Source organism: Ochlerotatus camptorhynchus, unplaced genomic scaffold (assembly GCF_037179485.1).
Source record: "Ochlerotatus camptorhynchus isolate MF236.1 unplaced genomic scaffold, CSIRO-AGI_Acam_v1.1 ptg000298l, whole genome shotgun sequence".
NCBI classification, from domain to species: Eukaryota; Metazoa; Arthropoda; class Insecta; order Diptera; family Culicidae; genus Ochlerotatus; species Ochlerotatus camptorhynchus.
In genome coordinates this window covers 1164192-1187112 of record NW_027040786.1, presented here as the reverse complement: position 1 = coordinate 1187112, position 22921 = coordinate 1164192, and the positions used below count along the sequence as shown (strand labels likewise).

Genomic DNA, 22921 nt, shown 5'->3' with positions numbered 1-22921 from the left:
ATTATTTAACCTCCGAAACCGTACAGAGTGCGTCTCTGTTGCTTCAAAGTCACCTTCGTAGTAGAACACGCAGATCAGACCGGAGATACGTTTGACACCGCCACGGTGAGCCAGACGACGAATGGCGGTTATTACGAAGAACCTTGCGAAGACGCTTGGCGACCAGTCATTGCTGCTTGTTAGGTAGAAGAGTGGACTACCTATACCTTTTAAGGATAAAGCAGAATGATGTGCGACCAAGTGGTACTCGATTATGACGACAGGGTTTGGGAAGAACGTTTATTTCAGGAAAACAGTGATAAAATTATCACTTTTTATTTGTACATTGAACATTACAATTTTTTCAATAGTTTGTTGTTGAAAATTATCAGTCGTTGCTATTGATGCGTAGAAATTTCTGATCGAATGGTGATAAAAATATTGAAATTGGTCCAGGGGCAGCTGAGTTATTGATGTTCAAAATCATTCATAATTTTGTTACATGTTCCATTTTCGGTTTTCACAAAGTGTACCCCCATATAGAAATCACAGACGTAGTCCTACGTCAAAAACGACCAAGGTATACATCGATCTCTGATTCCTATACGCAGCATGGGTCATGGTTACCAGGCCCTAGTTGAGACCCTAATCCGTTTCTAGATTTCTTACTAAGGACGTAATTTCTCAATTTTAAAATAAATCTTCAACCATCTTGATCATTACTTTGATATTTATTTCACTTCTTTTCGCCTTTAGTTACCACATTCTATATTCTTTCAAATTTAATACAAACTTATCCGCAACGCATGCCTTGTTTAGGGTGTATTTAGTTTTTTTTAAATGATTTTGCTGCTTCTTGTTGTCTTCATCTTCTTCGTTTCACTAGATTATCCCTTATAGATATGAATTAAATTAAATAACTTTCTTATTTGATTGATTTACCATACTTTCGTTTATTAAAATTTCAATACTTTTGTTCCGACGAAAAGCTTTTATCCCTTTAATATCATTGGAATTTTATTACACTTGCGTTCCGCTTATTTGCATTTGCAGCAGTTTGTTGTTTTTGTTGTTGTTGTTGTTCTGGTTGAGTTATTCATACAATTTCAATGCGTGAAGGGAAGGTGTGTGAGTGTATGCAAATTTATAGCTGTGGGGGTGGGAGGGAATAAATATTTGATTTTTTTTCAATGTTTGCTCATTCCGTCGGCTTACTTGCAGGAAGAAAAAAAGCTTTTAAACTGAGTACCTATATGTACAAATATGCTGCAATCTGAGCTCCTGCATTGGCAAATATTTTCAATTGCGATAACCAGTTCGATTTCTGCATGATGGGATCGAATTAATTTTAAATTTTGTGGCCTCCGGATTGAATTTAATTATTTTCTGGTTTTTGTTCGGTCGTGTCTCTTTTGCTGGCAAACGTTAACGGGTTCAATGCTATTTACACTTTAATTAATTTGAGATTTGTTTTGTTCGTCCTGTCGTGGTGACATTTGGGAGCTGTATATGCCTACTACTTTTTGTCGGTGCCATTTTTGTTTGGGAGTGTTCTTTTATCGCGTTAAGTTAAGAAGTGCTCTAGAATGAGAAAATTTCTAGACACTCTAACTCAGTTTTAACGATAGAAGGACACCCATCGGTTCTACAATGAGTTGGATGTTGTTGTTTTTTTTTTCCGAGAAAAGGAATTTACAAAATACATGAGTAATTTTATTGCAATTTTGTCGATGTACGCGGCCGGTTGGTGTTCCACATGTTTTCTTCTTTTTACATGCTTACTACTGTAACAATTGTACTTAAATTTCAAATCCAGTGTTATTTCCATATAGTTCTTCCCATTCTTCAAGTCAGTGACCGGTCGCGATTCGTGCTTAGCCATCATCCGGTCAGTGACGTGTAAAATGCAGATACTCGAATCGTCTTATTGGCTATTATGTTAATATTTACAGCTTTTCATTTTAGTAAGTATTCCGTTTCTCTACGCATGAGAAAATCAAATCTACAGCGTAGCTAAAATATATTAATTTATAAAATTAAGTAAAACGAACTATTTCGAGAGCTAACAGTTGATTTTGTCTTTTGTTTCACGTGGTCTTCAAAGAGAACAGAAATGGTCAACACCGCAGTGAATCCGTGAATGCTTAAAGAAAGTTTAAAAAAAACCTAACAAATCACCTAATATTACCAGGCTCGGGTTTGCAGAGGCAAGTAGCTGCCGCACTGCTGCTGATGACTGTTGGCCATGAAGTTGTTCTGGTTCCGGTACGCCATGGCCAGGCTGTTGGACATGAGACTGTTATTGCACGGCTGCTGCAGCATCTGGCCGGTCACATTGTGACTACCGTTGTACGACGATAGCAGCGTTGTGGTGGGCGTGTCCGGTGAGTGGGTATTGTTAGAATCACTGGTTAGAATCACACTGGATCCACCGCCTCCGCCACCGCCTCCACCTCCACTGCCACCGCTGGACGTTAGGGAACTATTGCTGCCGCTTACTTGCTGCTGCTGCTGTTGAGCCTGCTGCTGCTGCTGCTGCTGCTGCTGATGTTGCTGCTGTTGAGCAGAACCGCTTGAATTAGAGCCGCCGGAACACGGCTTGCCATCTTTAACTAGTACTGGTACGGCCACACGTCGTGGTGAGCTGGCTGACTGGATGAAAAACGAGAACTGCATTAGTGGGTGCTCTGAACAAGGCGTTGTATATAATATTTTTTTTTATATTTGATGATTTTGACAAGGTTTAATAATAATGAAGTGTCTTTATTTTAAAGCAACATTATCGATGCAAATGTCCTCCTGAATTAAATAGAAATACAAAACAATAAAATTTCAGCGCAAATCGACAAAAACGGAATGCACTGTAAAGAGATGATTCCCAATAATAATAGACAGTGCCGAATTATTTATGTTTATTCTAGTTTTTAAAATGTAAGTGAAATGTATGTAATGTTGGCCTAAGTGTTCCTAATTTGGGCCCATACATAAATTCAGCAATCGACTAAATTTTCAATAACAATCATAAATATCCATTAGTACTGTCCCAATGACGCGTTCATCTAGATAAAATTGATAAATAGCAGATTTTTAGCGATGGGCCCAATCTTAGATCCATAGGCCAAGATTAGAGACATTTCCCCTATTGTCTTGAAATGGAGCGTCGTGATTTTGATGTAACCATAATATTGTGAAGATATTGGTTCCATGAGCCAAGTCGGATATCAAAATGAAAGCAATTCGAAATTAAGTTTCTGCTGTTTCATCAAAATGAAAACTCAATTTGATTACAGTTGTCGTCCATTGATGGCAATCGAATCGCTCCTGGGTGCATATCGTACCCATGAACACATGGGCAGGGACCAACGGCATTACTTCAGAGCTTTTTTCACCTCAGAAAAATCCCAATGACCTCAGCTGGGATTGAGCCTAGGAACACTGGGGTGAGAAAGTAGTGACGCTTACCACTACACCACCGGCGCCGTCAATCCGCTAGTTCTCGTCCTCCGTATTATCACAGGATTCCGGTGGCTGATGCTATACCGGATCGCCTGATGGTCGCTCCGGCTGTACCACTCGCACACAATCTCCAGTTCATGCTTGCCACCAGCGACGAACTACAGAAAGTACGGTGCTTTTGTTCGACAGCCAAACTTCAAGCTTTGCTAGAGCTTCCAGTAGTCTATACCATCTTCCGTCGGAACATCTGCTCCGCCAATCCACTGCCCAAGCATTAAAATATCCTCCAATGACGATCGGTTCCGTCCAATGAGCTCTTCAGTAAGTCCATCCACTAACTGCCCCAATGCCCATCTTGGAGGTGCGTAGTAACTGTATACGCAGATTCCATTAATTTTGGTGAGCACGGAACCTTCGTATGAGCTCGCAACCATTTCTTGAATTGGGTATCTACCTATAACTTGTATTACAACCATACATGCTTTATCCATCACCTGCTCTGCCTATCTATAATGCTCTGCAATGATTGCAACGTTGCGCTTTGTTTCCGTTATCGATTGCCACAACAGTGCTGTGTCGCAGGATTGAGGATTCTTTTTGGATTACCTCCATTACTTTTGGCCCACCATCACCTTTTTGATTGCGGGGAATTCTCCATCCGGATTGCCATTGGTACATCTCCCAGATCACACTGTACCTGTAGTGCACTTTTCAACTCTGTGTCTATTGTGGTCTGATGTATAAATATCCCTGCGCGCGACCACTTTTTCCTGGGATAGAGTAGAGAGGGTCTAGTATAAGAAAGGGGCGACTTGCTGATTTTGAGCCAAACGAACTGTCAAACCAGAGCCAATCGAGCAGAGCCTATCTTGATCGCAGTGTTGCTAGAAATCACCTACACTGTACACAAATACCATCCTCTGTTCGAATAAAACCTCTACCATTCAAACCGAAACATCTAAATCGCTGTTCCGAACGATAGCTGCAACCGGATCACGGTTCCTAAGTAACATTGCATGCTTTATAGAGGTTTTATAGCATTCTACAATTCTAAATCATGGTCTACAGAACCCTCATAAAACCAAATTGTTACTTGGGTTGTTTTGTAATCCGATGAATTTCCACTCGAATACAGGATAAACAATGTTATGAACAGGGATAGAGCCTTCAGCTGAAATGCGTAATGATCCCTGCAGAATGATTGTCAACCTTAACTGAAATGGATATGGTACTGGTTCAGCCCCATAACGGAAATCATTCAAAATGATGATGTAAATAATTCTATCGAACGTCATTTGCTGATCTGAGCTGACAAACGAGGTGGAAGCATACACTCAAAAAATTTATCACATATCTAATGGATGAAAACTATATGAATTTCACATAGCTTTCATGTGATCACATAGCTTAAAACCCACCACAAAATCACATGAATATTATGAGGCAGATGAAATTCATATGAAAAATCATATAAAATTAACGTGATCGCATAAATTCCATTAATTTTGTTTATGGATGAAAATCATTTGCGTTTCCAATGGAAGCTACATGAAAACTATTTTCGGTGTAGCTATTGGTCTCAGAGCTAGTACGAGCATGGGTAAAGCATGGAAACCGAAGGTTGTCTATTTTGTGGTGGAGGAAGTTTCCTCTACCAACGGCGAATTTTTGAATCCATGGTTGGTTATAGCTATTCAGAATGGAAATATATACAATCTAATTAAATATCTTATTAAAAGTATGTCTTACATGTCATACTATTCGTAAATTGTTGTCCTCTGAGCGGCTTGACAGCCAATTTCCAAATAAAAATCATCCTTTATTTGAATGACAGTCATATGGATGCTCATCATCTGACGACGAATTCAACCATAAGACAATCATCCGAAATTCGGATGCATATCCTATTCTTTAATTGTTGACATCTGAGCGCTGGATGTTTTACAGCAAATTTTCAAATAAATATCATCCTTTATTTGGATGACAGTTATATGGATGCTCATCAGTTGTTGACGAATTCAACCATAAGATAATCATCCGAAAATCGGATGCGTATTGTTAAAAAGGTCGAGCAATGCAATAATCTTTCGAAATATTGCGGATGTTTTTGTACAGTGTGGGCAGTTTGGCTTAAAACCGCTCCTCTCTTACACTGCACTGAACGAGAACATCCGCAATACTTCGAATGATTATTGCATTGCTCAAGCCCTTTAACAATATGCTTTCGAATTCCGAATGATTGCCTTATGGTTGAATTCATCAACAACTGATGAGCATCCATATGACTGTCATCCAAATAAAGGAAAATTGGAAATTATTTGAAAATTTGCTGTAAAACAAACAAGGATGACTTGCAAATGCTGTAAATTAGATTTGAAATTCTATTGTTCACATTTCCATATTGAAAACCAGTTAACAGTCTTTCCATAATGGATACAAAAATCGTTTGTTGATAGAGGAAACATTCTCTACCACAAAATAGACAATCTTCTGTTTCCACGCTTTTCCAATGGTGTTAACACCTCTGTTAGTGATGAATATGTTTTCACCTCGTTATTCGTTTTGGATGATTTGCGTTATGGGGCTGAACCAATTCCATATGCATTTCAATTTGGGATGACAATCATTCTACAGAGAGCATTACCTATTTCAACTGAAGTTCGTGCGCTTCTCATCCTTCAATGTTCATCCTGTATTTGAGAGAAGCATGATCTGATTTACATAGTTGAAGATGCTAACCGTCAAATGCCTCCCTTCAGATAACGACTTGAGTGCGGTACAATCAATAGAACTGTTTCTACACATCGTAGGTACATGAGCAAATCGGCGATCATCTGTTTTTGCCAGTGGTGGCGGAAGGATACCCCTCATCATCCCTCGCCAACTGGGGAGTTTGGTAAAGAGAGATGATCAACCCGATTCGTACCTTCCTTAAAGTTGTCCTTGCTCGCTTTCTACTCTCTAGATACAATTTCCACACTGCTGTACTCTAACGGAACTATCAACTCTATAATTTCATCTCCTCATCGATCGTATAAAAATGACCACTTTGAGTATGTTATTTGATGGTTAAAGTATGATCTGATTACAAAACAATTGTCATCCGGTTGCAATTATCATTCGGAAAATCGATTTCGATGTTTCGATTTGAATGGTCTGAGGTTTCATTCGAACAAAGGATGATGTTTTAGTACAGCTCTAGGATAGAGCTTTTACGTTTGCCTCCTTGCCTACTGTGTTACCTAACTCATAACGAATAAACTTTGTATCCGTGGTGCGTATAATTTAACATAGCATTTTCAATACAAACATAGACGAGTTCATGTGCCCGGATACAACGTATATTCGTTATGAGTGCGGTAAGACAGCTGCGTCTCTAAAGGCCCACGCACATTAGATCCGGATCGGACGCGTTGCGGCAAAATGACAGCTAAATCTATTGTCTAACTGTCAAATTTACGTCAACGCAACGCAAACGGATCTAATGTGGGTGGCCCTTAACAATTACGAGACAGCTGAGAGACTCGTGATCAGTGCTGATACAAATCATTCCTTCTACACTCAACTTAGCTGAAAACGAAGACAACCTTTACCGATAGACCAACTACCTGCATGAATTTGAATTTTGACATAAACACATTCTCTTGATCAAGGCAACCTCTAGGTATCGAAGTCAACATTTGTTTTTTTCATTCGTGGCTGGATGTTTATTATCGCCGTTGTCAATATCAATATTCATCTTCATCTCGATGGGGATGATTTTGGGGATCAAATGCAAAATGATTATTTTCATGTAAAACAAAAACAGAGCTGTAGAAAGTGTTGTGTTGATTTTTATACACAGATTGATGGAAAATTATTGCCTCATGCTGAATTGATGATAATATCGAGGTTTTAGGCTCTGGAATCGGCATTATTCAAAATAATCATTTTGCCCAAAATGAATTTGATTATCTTGCTTGTGAGGATCGCTTCTGATTTTGACAATTTTGGGTTGGATAATCAAGCAGTGGTGAATATCAACAAACGCGTATTCGTTGATGTATATAATGAACTCATATTACTGATATTAAAAAAAAATCATCTACACTGGGTTGAAGCGCTGCCCCTTGCGTGTGATGGTAAATGATAAAAACAGACACTGCTCGTGATTTCCCGATAGTTAACAACATCGTGACGATTGCCACGTTTGAAAATGGGTGTCATAAAAAATTGCTTCCAAATGCGATGGAATTTTGCTTGCTGAAGCTAGCGATTGAAGATATGACACAACGGTTGTGCTAAAGCGGCAGATACAACGACATATTATAACTGCAGGTAAACTGTCAGGACCAGAGACAAACGAACGTTTCAGCTTATTTGCAGCCATTTCTGGGATTTACAGCAAATAGTCCAAGCTGAACAAAATCAGTAGGAACATCCTGGGTGGCCTCATCGATTTCCAAGTTTGAGGCGGGAACTGGCATGACCATGTAGCTGACGCTGAGGTTTCGTTCAAATAGACATTCGTTGAGATCACTGCACTTTTCCGTTTGGAGTTAACAAAGCGCCAAAAACCATGTGGATTTCGTCTCAGACCCATTTGCACACGCAATACGTAAAGTAGAGAATGGCATTCAAAAACAGGTCCTACGCATTGCTGGTTTATTGAAAACTTCGTTTGTTGCCAGGCGTTCGTTGACGACGTAGTTTCCATGGACAAGCATTGCGAGTGCGTTTTAAACCTCGAAAACGAAGAGTATTCCAGCCGGGCGAAACTGACGGCCGAATTCGTGGAACATTCGAAACAATCGTTCAAAATGGAACAAAAAATTTCCACCATTCCATCGACCTCGATGATAGTAGAAATCGCATTCCAGTCAACGTTTATCAAAAAGTCCTAAAGGGCCGCAAAATCAATCATTCGAAAGTTAAGAGGTCGCTCCTCATGTCTTTCAATCGGTTCGTCACACACCACAAGCGCGGGTAGAGAGATCTCAAGTGGGGGGTGGTGAGAGTCAACGGGTAGCAACGGAGCTGAGCAGCTAATCACATTAGCCTCACAATCAGGCAAGATCGAGAATGCGATCGAGCGGACTGCGCACATGTTTCCTTTGGCCAAGGCCCAAATTATCCATAATCCAAAAGGGTGCTGTGAAACATCACATTGTCAATTGAATACCAGCGCATGCGTGGTTGGTTAAAATCACCACATACCAGCAGAGCGTCACCAGTCGAATACTTTACACAAAGCTCATTAAGGGAGGAAACGTGGTCATTGATTACGATTACATCTTGACTATTGTCCGGTGGTTTGTCGATTGTACAAATTAAAATCTTTCTGCCTTTGATCATGGAGGCAACGCATATTTGTTCCAAGCTTTGCCCACTCTCGGTTTGTACAATTCCACGGTGTGAATGAATTCCCTTAGTATAAACTTGGTATGTAATCTGTTTTTTTTTCCAGTAACATTCTAGGAATTCTCTGCAAACAACTCTTAACACTGTCTGAAATACATAGAAATCACTCTACAACATTATCATTCTCTCAAACTGTTCCCAACAGTTCACTTAATTTGGTCTTTATAATTGCCTTGATATAATTTACAGGACTTCCTTGGTTCACCCTCCAGCATCAGTTTTGCATTCTTTTCAGAGATGTCTTAGTACTCTGAGAAGGTTATGGAATTCAAAATCTTTTGACGTTTTCCTCTTATAATTGGCTTAAAAATATCCTCAATTATTATTATCTAAATTCCGTTGAAACATTAACCAGAATTTCCATTGAGTTCTTTTTAGAATTTTCTGCTTATATTTCCTTGTATTTAAAATGAGCATTTCTTTAGAATTATACTCAGGAAAAAACTGCCTTTAATTTAAATTAAAAACTCTTTTTAAATTCTCCACACAATCCCTCAGAGTTATGTTGCAATTCAACAAGGGGTTCTTCTCATAACTCCCCAGGAATCCTTTTCAGAATCAACATAGAATTCTAATCCTAATTTGATTTAAATTATCCTGGAAAAGGAATCTTTCATGGTTATAATCTTCAAATGAGCTGAATCCATCATCTAGAATTTATTTTCCAGCATCTAGATAAAAAAACTTTCATGTTCAAGATTTCTTAAACAATTTAATTTCTAATTTTGCGTAGGATATATTTTTTTAAATGCTCAAGTTGTACCCTTCTAACCTCGGGTAGGCCACGAGTATTCGGCCCAACTCCTACTAGACATAGAATTAAGTGAATTTTGTTTCAAACAAAGAACAATTAATTATTGGCTCCGTAATGCGAACGCGATTGAGCCTTCCAAATAAACGAACAAGATAAAAAACAGTACATACCATTCGAGTAGATTTTATGTAAATTAAATAAAAGTAAAATTTCTAACAACTACTCCAGTAACCTTCTTTTTATAATACCAAAAGTTATTGCCTCTTTGATAATTTCCAATCTTCATAAGCGAAAATATCAGAAAACATACAACAATGAAACTGGTAAATTGCATCACTGAAAAAACGCTGCAGAAAACTACCCATTGGGTATTTTCTCTTGAAATTTTGTGTAGAAGTAGTTCAGAGTGTATTGTTTACACTTTATTTTTATCGTTGTCAGTTTTTCGAAAGTTGGAAAAAATGGCGTCACCCATTGATTTTGCGCAAGCCCCTGGAAAATCCTAAACTTTCTCATCGGAACATCAGAAAACAACTCGGAATCGAGCAGTCAACTGTGAGTCGTGTGATTAAACGTTACTATAAAACTCTGAGCATAAAAAAAGAAGAAATGCGGTCAGAATGGATGTTCTATTAGTGATCAGGATCACAAGCGTGTCTTGAAAGCGTTTAAGTGGAATCCCAATGCTTCGGTCAGGGATGTGGCCAAAAAGTTGAATCTATCCAAGTCTTTCGTTCAAAGTGCCAAGGACCGGGAGGGATTGCATACGTACAAAGTGCAGAAGGCTCCACATCGTGACGAACTGCAAAATACGGTGAGAAAGTCACGGGCCCGGAAACTGTACACCCAGATGCTGACGAAGCCTTATTGGATGATCAAGGCGGGCTTCCGGCAGCTTTCGGGGCTATTGTTCTTCACCGCCTAGCACAAGTTTTATGTTCCAGAGGAAGTAAGGAAGCAGAAACTTTCAAAGTTTGCCAAGAAATACATGATGTGGCAAACGGAGTACGCCGTTCGTGACTCCCGGGACTGTAAACGGGGAGATCTACCTACAGGAGTGTCTATAGAAGCGTCTGCTTCCTCTGTTGAAGCAACACGAGGACCCTACGATCTTCTGGCCGGATCTAGCTTCGTGCCACTATTCAAATGTTGTCCTGGAGTGGTACGAAGCCAACGGACCGGAACTAAGGATCATCGAAAACTAATGGGCTATTATGAAGCAGGCACTACGGAAGCATCCCAAGGAGGTCAAATTTGAGGAAGACATGAAGAAAAAGTGGGTTTCCGTACAGAAGAAGCTGCAGTCAGATGTTGTACAGAACTTAATGAGTGGAGTTAAGCGTAAGGTGTGAGCGTACGGTTATGATATTGAAGTTAAATGAAATAAATATGCCAAAAGCTTAATAATGGGTTATTTTTTAATGTCTCAAAGTTTGAAAAGAATCGGTCAACTAGGTAATTTTCTACAGCGTTTTTTCCGTGATGCTATTTAATGTTGGACACCCTTTATTTCACGCTGGGTGCAACAAACATAGGGTAGACATTTCATGAACTATTTCACAATATTTTCTAAGACTTGTTATATAGGCAGTAAGAAGTGGTACTGCAAGACACCCATAATATCTTAAATCATTTAAGTTTCAGTTTATGCATTTTTTCATAGAACAGCTTACTTAAGTAGAAACGACACTATTAAGTACGAATTTTACCAAGCAGTCCAATGGAGTGTTGTGCTCAATGGCATAGTTCTCGAGTTAGAGCCAAGTTATGGCAAGCATAGATAGACCAAAACATTACTAAGTTCAATAACTCAGTAATTTTTGAGATTTGATCATATGCGTAGAACAATTTTTTACTTCAAATATGATCTTCTATCGCCCCTTAAATTATTTGCACTAAGGAATCGAACACCCTGTATATACGATTTGGATAAAATGTTCAAATACATAATGCTCATATGCATTCAAAAGTGAATATCTCAATAAATCTAACTGGATTCATGATATAGTATTCAGTAGAGTTGTTACACATTGTTCAACCTACAAGCTATGTAAATCTCTACCAAATCGAGAAAATAAAAACTTTTTAATAAACGAATAAGTAAAGGGGTGTCATTTTTTCATATATTTTAACCAAATATATTTTACAAAATTCAAACTAAAAGCGCCAGCTCATCTTACAACAAAATGAGCTGAAACTATAGCTATAGCAGAGAGTGGTTTTGTCACCCAAAGGCACAAACCTAGAGGTTGGCATGTGAAAAATTGGAGCTTTTATTTTGACGTAGGATTAAGTCTTTCGGCAACATATTGGGAGTGAGCCGGCGCCGGTGGTGTAGAGGTAAGCGTGACTGCTTTCTAACACCCCAATGGGTCTGGGTTCAATCTTAGTCGAGGTCGGTGGGATTTTTCTGAGGCATAAAAATCTCTGGTCACGTCTTCCTTCGGAAGGGAAGTAAAGCCGTTGGTCCCGGCCTATGTGTATTGAATGGGTGCGATATCCTACGCAGGTGTGGAAGCTGCCTTCCTGCACATTCGATTGCCGTCAGTGGATGGCAATCGATGTCCGTCGGTGATTGGCACTAGATTGCGGAACAGAGACCGACGTTAAATAATGGAAAAAAAATATATTGGGAGTGAAAATTCAAAAAACCAAAATCGACCGCGTTACTAAAAGTGGTCAGGTTTTGACTACTTATAACTCTGTCAATAGCGGATGGATTTTAGTTCCAAACAAGCCAATCGATTGGAATTTTTCGACGAATCTGCTAAAATGAACACTTTATCATTTTTAAATAGGTCACTTTTGAAAATTACACACATGACCAACTGTTGCAATGGTGATCAAAACTATCACCGATTGCCTGCAAAAAGCGATTTCCCTAATACAATCGCCGAATAATACCGAGCACGTAATCCTACGTCAAATCTTCGGAGTTGTCTTGGATACAACCTCTTACTTTTTTTTTGGGCCAGTCTAGTACAACATATATGACGCAGCATCCAGTTAATTATCCAAAGTTAAGCACCGATACTAACCTGATTATGCTGGTTCTGCTCTGCCATTGCCTTCTCCTTGGCTTGCCGTTTGCATTTGTATCGATGATTCTGAAACCATATTTTAACCTGCAAAAGAAGAAAGAGACGGGAAGAGAGACAAAAATCAGTTTCAGGTTTATAAGTCTTGTTTTCTTACAGCAGATTGGGTGTGTCGTCGCCGTCGGTTGGTTTGAAATAAGAAGGAAATGTTGATTTCAACCAGAGCCATCAGGAACGCGGGCAGTGAACCAAAGCGAAGACGCAATCGAGGGAAACAAGATGGCGTAGGCCGAAGGAAAAAGTAAAACATAGAAGGCCAGTAGACGTTGAGTCGAAAACGGGCAAACCAAAGGGAATCGTCCGCCGTAACTGTCGTAGATTTGCCGCAGTAGAGCAGTTTCCGAAAGAGACACACGAGAATGGCGCGGATCGTTTGAAAGTCGCGAGGGAAAAAAGAGAGCGTTGCAAGGTGTATTCAGACCCGAGCGTGCCTGAGCGGAGCGGATGAGGGAGACAATCAGTGCTTTTCTCTCTCTCTCTCTTACCAACGCAAATCCCGCCCCGCGTGTGCCAATATCGTTCATGTCTGAATACAGCTTTATAACTCCCTCTTGTTGACGCGCCTTATTGTGTGCGCAAGAGCTGTAAAGAGCCATCTTCAGACCTCTTTCTGTGATTCACGTGCATACTCGCGTTGAGGAGGAACTTTTTTCGATGTTTTCTTGCAAACCTGCAGAGTGCCAAGCACCACACTGACTGTGGCGGTGCAGTACGCGGCAGCATTTCGTTTCTTCTCGAGTATCATGGCGTTTGTGTACACCTCGCACCCCACACCATTTACATGTCTCACTGGGTACGGAAGTGAACGCCAAGTGTGTTGCCTATGTAGGGCGCAAAAGTTTCACGAGCTTCAAAGTGTTCTAATTTCATTAGTGCCCCAGAGACCAACGAGTGTAGGAATGTAGGAGGGCTACGTGTTTGATGGAATCGTCAGCGCCACCATCTCCACACGCGTGGTGTACCTAGTTTATTAGGCTCCTCCGACAATCATACTTTCGGTTCAAGTAGACTGAAATTTATGTTCGAGTGGTTGGAAATGCTTCAGCTTGAGCTTCTTCGTTCCGGTTAAGTTTAACCGGAAGCAAGAGGTCCCGCATAAAAGCGAAACATAATTTGACCTTACCGAAAATGGTTAAAAATTGTTTATAATCCCTGCTGAACTTTAACTGAAATGGTTATGGAACTTAACAAGAACGTTTGTGTGATAAAGTTTTAACCTTATGTGTTGTTTTTTTTTTTAAGTTGACCTAAATAATGGGTTGTTAAGAACCATTACCATTCCTAATTCTTGTTTTCTCCATACATTTTCGGAAAGATAACTGTTAGAACCTTTTTATTTATATAACTTTAATGGTAATGGTAATGGTTATGGTAGTCAGTAAGATCCATGGATGGCTTTGTAACATCGATCAACTTTATGTGGAGTATATCGCGAATTGGTAATCAGTAATTTACAGGCAACCAATTCGCGATATTTCTTTTTCGCATCATTCCTTTTTATGGACTTCGTGGGAGACTTTATCAATGTTTTGCCATTCTTCCTAGTTTTTAGCCAAGTTCACTACCCGAGCAAAGTCGGTTAAAAGTTTTCATGTAGTTTCCATTGGGAGTGCACATGATATTTTTCCATTAACAAAACCAATGATATCTATCTGAATTTCACATAATATTCATGTGATCACATGAGTTCTATAAATTAAATTTCATTTGACACACAAGGTTCATGTGATGTGCAATTCCCAATTATGAATACACAAGAAAGTTATGTGAAATTCTAATGAATATTTTCCATTGGCTATGTGATTTATTCTTTAAGTGTATACTTCTAGAATGAGTAAATTTTTCGTCGATTTTTGTCATATTCGGAAAGATTTATGAGGCTCGGAAAATTTTACTAAGTCTACAAGTAAACTATGTTATCAAAAGTTGGAGTAATTTAAACATAAATTTGAGTCGATCTTATATGCCACGTAGTGTGGAAATCCGTTAGTAACTTAGTACTGGTCCTTTTGCACGCCAGCAGCGTGGGAACGAGAGATTCAACTTTCCACCACCTAAATATGGAGAAATCGACAATCAAAAGAGCAATTTATAAGCTTCGTGCTTAAAAAATGTCGATGAATCAGGATCAGAGTTGCTGAAACGATTCAGATAGGAAGGAAGGAATATCGAAATAAAGATCATCGAGAAATGGAGAGTACTGTACAACGAAGCCAAGTACGATGAATTGGCGCTAAACACTGCTGTAACTATTTTACAAATACAGTTTTAAAATAAGATGTAATAAGGAACATATTCATTACATTTTGCAAAATAATTACACACCTGGGGGAGAAAAACTTGGCTAAATATAACACAATTTGCTGATACCAACCTTTTAACCTTTCTCGTACACCAAGGTGTACTGAAAGGCTATGGTATCACTTGAAAAATTGAGAATGTGAAAAATTTTGTTCGAAGACCCGCAGCTCAGCAGTGGAACTTCGGATCAGAAAGTGGATCCACTTGTCATTTGCGAACACTAGCGCACCTAGCGGTAGAAGACATATTCTGCCTGCAGTTAAGATAGGCAGCATGCTATGATAGTGTGAGTGCACATAGAAAACCCGTGTGGAACGCTACCACAACACATCGCTTGTTGAGCAGAAAAACCACTTTTTGATTCACCAATTTGTTTGCACTTCCCCTTCTGTTATGTGCCCGCAGAGACGAATGGCATATACCAATAGACTCATCTCAACGGGATCGGAAAATTTTTCTGTGTGTGTACATTTATGTATCTACAGTGAATTTCAAAATTGACAATTGAGGACATTTTTTGAAACATAGTGCATAGTTTTTTTTTAAATCGTGGCTGGTGGTTGAACAGATGATTATTGATTTATTGCTATAGTTTTGGTCTTTATTGGAAGAGCCTATATGAAGTTAGATTTATTTTAGTAAAACACTCAACTTTTTACCTAGTGGACGAATTTAAGTGAAATTATTGGCATATGAATGATCCTTACTACGGCTAAAAATGAGCAAAATTTCAAGAAGTTATGTTCATTTAATTTCAAGAAAATAAGGTTCTTCAAGTAAAAGGTGTTTTCCTTAAATTACTCTAACTTTTTGTAAAATCAACCAAATATGCCTAATTATGAGATAATAATTGATAAAGGTATGCTGAGTCAGCTGCCAAAAACTCAGAGCCGTATCTTTTTAACTTGTGCTTTTAGAGCCGTTTTTCTAAAATTTAAATACAGCTGTACGATCAATTTTGAAATACACTGTATGTATGTATGTAAGTTCGTATAAGTGAAGCTCACTCTTCAGGTTCAATTGGCTAAACTTGGTGAGTTCGTTCCAGTTTGTAAATTTTTATCTTTTCAAACCAGTAAAGTTGGGAGATCACCTTTTTTTGGTGCGTTACTGGTATAGGATCTACCACCGAACCTTAGTCGTGACAATTTCAAACTAGGGAATCAGGATTTTCCAGTAATCAAAGGATTACATTTCAGTGCTTGTTACTTTTTATGACTTGATAATAGTGACAAGACTCGGGTAGTGACCAACGCCGTTATGCATTTCTATATTGTATTTTTCAAATCAAAAATATTGTTTATGTTCATAGAGTTTACATAATCCATTTCCCTTTGTCCTTCTCCTTTTACTTTCCCTCTTCTCTTTTCAGAAAGCGAGTAATGGCGCTATAGCCATAAGCCATAAAAGTACAGGAGTGGAACTCAGAAAGTGGCTTCACTTGTCATTTGCAAGCACTAGCGCACCTAGCGGTAGAAGGCATCTTCTGCCTGCAGTTAATATAGGCAGCATGCTATAATAGTGTGAGTGCACATAGAAAGCCCGTGTGGAACGCTACCACAACACATTGCTTGTTAAGCAGAAAAACGAACCACTTTTTGATTCATCGATTTGTTTGCACTTCCCCTTCTGTTCTGTGCATAAAAGGCTAGGACAAGAGTTGGTGCTCATGTCCCAACCGTCAGAAGAAAATGGAGCATCACTTAACCTTTCTAGCTTTGATGCTTCCAACAACCAAATAATCATATAATTACCAAAATAGGAACGTACGGTACGAGATGTCCACGTTTCATCCATTTATTAGATTCTGAAGCATCGTGCATCCAATTTGAGTGGAGCAAGTTCCAAAATATGTTTTTCAGATCCCCATAGATCGCTATTTTTTTTATTCCCGATCGGAATTATGGGTCCGAATTCTAGATTCCACTGGGGAATTCGCAAAAATTGATATATCAAAAACTCATCATGAAACACCTAAAATAACATCTGAATTTTACTATAAGATCAATCGTGGACATATTCAGACCCAATGATCACAATGGCCTCTTTCAGATGTACCGGGTACCCCCGGAAAGTCGACAGATTCTGACATGCGCCGAAATGCATCGTGCGATACTTCAAATCACATGGAGCTCAACATAATGATTGATTTTCCTTAACGTATAGCTTAAACGCTGTCCAGACTGGAGAGTTATAACATGTTATAACGGTTGTCAACTAATTGCAAAACAGAAACCATCATCAAGATAGCGCTATAACATGTTATAACTCTGTAGTCTGAACGTACTATTACTGTTGTGGTTAATGCAGTCACCGGGCGGTCCCTTGTTTCAGCGTGAGAGTATTCGTGAACGAGAAGAATATATAGGATAAATGTCAGTCGAATTGTCAGACGATACAAATGTCAAATGTAGAATTGCTTTGTCATTATCTGGTGAATCGAGTGCAACATTATATATTATTACGTAAATATTATACTACAGTAAATTAGTACCTTTTATTTGATTTATATTCTTATTTCTAGACTGGATAAGAGAAAATTGAATTCTTTATTTGTTACATTCATTGGTACATTGTGTAAGGAGACTAAATGTAAGAAAACATGAATTTATATTGTTGCTATCCTAACCTTAAATAAAATTACAGCTTTGAGCTATCTTGATCGGGAACACAGACGAGTTGCTTTGAAGACCTCCGAAATAATTTCAACAATTACCTTTGAAAAAGTTCGTTACGTGGTTTTCTCTCGGGTTTCCTTTGATTTTTCCCGATTTTTCCCACATTTTTACGACTCTTATTCAGGTGCAAAACGGCGAAAATGGCTGCTTCGTTCATCACAAACCAAGACTGCATCCGGGGATGGATGTTCTCGAATAAAAAGATGGAATAGGATGGAAACACACTGTCCGTTTCATTCACTTTTTCAGTGACAGTGACCATAGATAGTCAAGTTTTAGAACGACCAACGTGAGTTGACGTATCCAAACAAACCGTCAAATTGTATGGAAAATGTTCGTTTTGGATACAACATGGCAACACATTGACAGGTCCATTGAGATTTTCACGTCCGGTTGTATTGGTGCTATATGTGAGAGCGTGTTAGTTAAAATCAGAGGAATATACATAACAAATCGCTGTCAAACTCATTTTGGCAGATCTAATTTCATACATTTTTAGGTTAGCCAGAGGAAAATAATAAACAACTTTACACGGCGATGCACTCGCTAGTGTGCGTGCGTTAAACGTCACTAATCTCTATACAGAGATGAACCAGCCGATGGCTGAAAGTCTCTTTAATAAAGAAAGATACAAGATAATCTCTACAACTATAGAGATTGCTAAAATGTGATTATCAGTGATTTGTTTTCATCAGGAAAATTTTCAGCTATGATTTTTTTCGTGATGAAAATATTTTGCGTATACGTATACGCGACGTAGTGTGCGTACGATAAACGTCAGCAATCTCCATGACCGTCGATAACAATGACGTTTATATAAGGTCCGGGTCAACAGGCTTATTGGTGTTAGTTAAATGTGCACATGTTTACTGGTGTTCGTATTTCATTGCAATGTTTATCTTTTTACACGAAACAGCTGTTGGCATTGACGTAAATCTCACGGTACGCAGTATGGAATGTTATGGTAGAGTGACGTCGTCCGTAGAGTGCTCAGCAATGTTCTTAATATTTTTGCTTCTAACACCAGCAAGCTGCCTGTTGGCCGGAACCTTATTTAAATGACATTGCGTCTATAACAGTGACAGCTCGCTCGTGTGGTGGATTTGAAAACTTGCAAATTTCTACTGCGAGTTGCAAAATGAATCGCACGTGTAATTTGATTAAAGATGTAAAACAGTGTAACCAAATAAATTTTGAAATTTTACCTTGTTTACAAAAGTCTGCAAATATCTGTGAAAAAACTGAAAAGTCTTTAAATTTCTGTAACGAAAAAAATAAAAGTCTGTAAAATCACAGATATGACTGTAAATCTGGTATCTCTGGTAAGCACTTTCCGATCAAAAAGTTTCTGGATGTTACTTAAGTCACCCGATTTCTATGGAGATGCCGTTTGTTTTAAGTAGCAGAGCAGATTTCACTTTATTAAAGTGAATAAATCGAACTATTTGCTGCTGAGATGATTTTGGTGGTCCTAAGACGTGCATGAAAATTCTGCTGAATATCCTGGTAATTACACATTGACTTAAAACATTATGGGTCCTCCAAATGACGTATTACAACTTTTGACTACAAAATCAGTATTTATTAGCATGAAAGCTAGCGATCCACTATCGTATCATTAAAACACTGCTTAATAGTTTAAACATTGCTATCACTATGAGATTTTTTGTGGATCTCTCGAAGATTTATGTTTCTTTCATTTATTTATTCTTTCAAGAATCACAAATGTAGGCTATCCTGATAAATCTATTTAACAAACTTATTACAGTTTCAGTTAATACTTATTGATGTTATCTCCATCATACACAGAAAAACATTCTTAATTTTAACTATCGCGTAAAATCTCCGTTCGTTTAATTTTGAGCTATACTTGGCATAAACAGCGAAATCGTTTGCAATCTTGCATACAATATTGCTAATATCGCGTAAATGTATGCCAAATCTAGCGTTTATTTTATGTGCGCTATATCTCGCAGAAATTTACATGATTTTTTCGAACGTTGTATGGATGCCCTCAGCGGCGAACCAGCCTTTAGGCTGAAAACCTCTTGTATAAATAAACAAACAAAAAATCATATGGATGCACTTATTAGCTATCCATAACTTTAAACTAGGGAAACAATGTTTTATTTGTAATTATTTAGGAAAGAATTTGTTTTTCTTGTAGCAAATGATCATCATAAGTATATTAGACCAAAATGTGATGTGAACAGATAAGACCACAAGTGTTCACAACAAGTTTAAAAAGAAGCTAAAACTTTGGTTCCAATTTTTTTTTGAAAAGTCTCACTTGCCCGGGGTGCTGATCTATACCGTGGCTTCAAGGACCTGTGTATGTTTTTTTGTAAACTGTAAATTTCTTCAATACACTTATTATGAGCACCTGCCACCAGTTAAACGAACTCTTTTCCAAATAAATTTTTAAGGAATTCCGTGTAAAGATAGATGCGCGCAACTTGATTCGCTAGCTCAAAGTGACATTGTAGTAACAATGGCATCCTGGTGATGGGGATGAAAACAATAATCATTTTATTGTATCCAATGCAAGCGCTGCTTCTAAACCTTAATTTTCAGGCGGTTTTGACCCAATATATTTTTGCTAAAATGAGTTATATCCACCGTTTCTACATACGCCTTTTACGTGGGTCATGATTTAGGCTTGTAGGGTGCTTTAGAAATAAAATGTCCAGCCCTTTGGTCACGTCTTATTTTGGAAAGGATAATCGTAAAGCCGCATATCGCATGCCAAATTCTCTAACGTTTTCGATCATATTGCTCACATATTCAAACATTTGTTAGACTCAGTTTTGAGATGTTCCGCCGCGGAATCTGAAATAGAACAGTAGGTAACTGCATTTTATATTTCTGTTTCAAGGTGTCGATAATCTGAACAAGCCCTATTTGACGGTCAACTAAGTCACCGTTCACAACAAGAGGTGATATAATCCTTTGGCCCCGAGGATGATTGTTTCTCATGCCAAATAGGTTTTAAATAGATATTTCATGAAAAAATAAAGAAAACACAAAGCAAATTTTCTTTTCACCCGATTGCCACGGCACTTGAAATTCCATTCCAGCCCGATCGAAATCCTACTGCGCCCGGCGAACAATGTTCCTCGGTTCTGTAATCTGATTAATATATTTTGTTATTATACTCCTTTTTCACGCGTGCATGTACAAAGTGCTTGCGGTCCAAAAATAAAAAAAAAACTCAGCAGGCCATGAAGCGCAGGAGGTATCCTCTTGGACGAACAACGGAATATATGGAAGTAGAAAAAAAATACATGCCTAGTCGAGGGTGAACAGAAAAACAAGCATCCTCGAGACGCAGCAGCGGTTCACCCTATTGTGTGATCACGGTTGCGTTGTAATTGCAAGAAAAGCTGCTTTTTGCGGCATGCTAAAATGAAAAAAAAAAACTGGGTCTACCTTCTGGTTGGCTTCACACTAAATCGCAATCGCTGTAAAAATATTACGCTAGAGTTGTCTGACCGGGCTTCAAGAAGTCCTCTTATATGATTCGCAACCCGACGGGAAGTCGCAATTGTTGTTGAGTTTGCTTCTGACTCACCCAGCAAATGGGTTCCTAACCTCTTTAAGGCTCTTAAACTGCTGGGAAACCTTCTTTTATTTCTGTTACAGCAGTAGGAGTTTATGTTTCTGTGATTGGATTAAAGTAGAGCAGCTGTTCAGGTGTGCGATGTTAAGGTGATGATGATGATAGCATTATAATGAAGATGAGAACACTTTCTTAATGCCCTGTCGTATTTGGTTTAGTATGAATAGTATAAATTTAATCTATACATACTTTGTTAGATACATAGATTGCCAAAAACTTGTCCAACAACATTGTGGTTTATGAAATCGTTGGAGCGTGGAGCAATGTCTATTGAATTACATTTATTTCTGACCGCAAAATTGATATGTATTTCATGGAGGCAAATAAGTAATTAATCAACTGATGATTCAAAAATAATTTATTATGGCCGATAAAGAATAATTTGTAGTAATTGAGCATGTTTCAAAAGATATCGTTAAAATTCGTATGACTTTGTAGCTGAGAATTGTCAGTCACACCCAAGGGATGGTCACTCTACACACTTATTTTGCGCCAACTTTTTTCTCAGCGTTAAAGAGTCTGAATTTATAAAGAGACGACATGTCAAAATTGGAACAATCGAATGTCTGTCAAATCGAGCAAAAGACCTGTCAAATGGATAAGATGTCGTCTCTTTATAAATTCAGGCTCTTTACTCAGCGTACCTCAGCGTGCCGCAGCTATACCGGCGGTGCCAAGAAGTCATTTAACTGACTTTTGTTTGCTTGTGAAAAATGCCTTGATTGGCAACCCGGTATTTTAACAGCTCTTGTTCTTGTTTTGTTTTTCAATGTTTTCAAAAATGACGCGAAATCCAGTTGGGACTACACATTGGATGCAGCCGTCTCCGAGCTCCGTTGCTACACGATCCTTTCATCTTCGGCGGAAGGCCGACCCCCGCACAACGAACGTCAATCATTAGTCAACCATGGTCCTAAACCAGCCCTTCTGGGAGCCGGTGGAGGAAACGGATTTGCACCGAATTTTTCACATCCGTCGGAAAACTGCAAACCACACCTGCCGGAGCACACATCGGACTGATGAAGGACGCACCGCTGACCTGACCGGAACCGGACTCGAAAACAACACAGTCAACTGTTCAATCTGTTCTGCCTGTACGGAAATGTTGTCAGGATAAAGTTCCTCAAGACCAAAGAGGGTACCTCCATGGTCCAGATGGGAGACGCCATCGCAGTCGAACAAATTGAACGCATCATCCAGCACTTGAACAACATTCCAATCGGAAATGATGGTAGAAAAATTCAGATTTCATTTTCCAAGCAGAACTACTTGTCAAAGTCCACCAACCCCTACATGCTGCCAGACAATTCGATCAGCATCAAGGACTACAACGCCTCCAAGAACAATCGCTTCCTTACGTTGACCCAGGCCAGCAAAAATCGCATTCTTTTGGTCACGTGAACGTATCGTGAACTTTTATTTTATGATAAAAATCTGAATGGAACTGACTTGCGATTACATTTAAAATCAATGAGGAAAATAACCGCAAGTTAGTCACAATGCCATGACTATGATGCATTAGTTTAGCGCAGTATTGAACAGTAGATAGCATGGTCACAAAGAACGTTATTGAATGTTTTAGGATTCGTTCCGCTGGTTCCAGAGCAATGGGCGAAACATATATTTAAGGGTAAGA

The 22921-nt window shown here is 38.7% G+C and overlaps 1 protein-coding gene across 2 annotated transcripts in view; it reads right to left on the bottom strand.

The window, feature by feature from the left end:
• Window positions 1-1664: 1664 nt before the first annotated feature.
• Window positions 1665-22921, bottom strand: part of LOC135706940 (homeobox protein Nkx-2.1) — a 122009-nt gene continuing 100752 nt past the window's right edge. For both annotated transcript variants that reach the window (XM_065228628.1, XM_065228629.1), the window contains 2 exons: window positions 12628-12714; window positions 1665-2631 (listed from right to left, as the gene is read on the bottom strand). In XM_065228628.1, coding sequence (XP_065084700.1) covers window positions 2164-2631; window positions 12628-12714 — 555 coding nt within the window. In that variant the 3' untranslated portion in view covers window positions 1665-2163. The remainder of the gene's footprint in view (window positions 2632-12627; window positions 12715-22921) is intronic.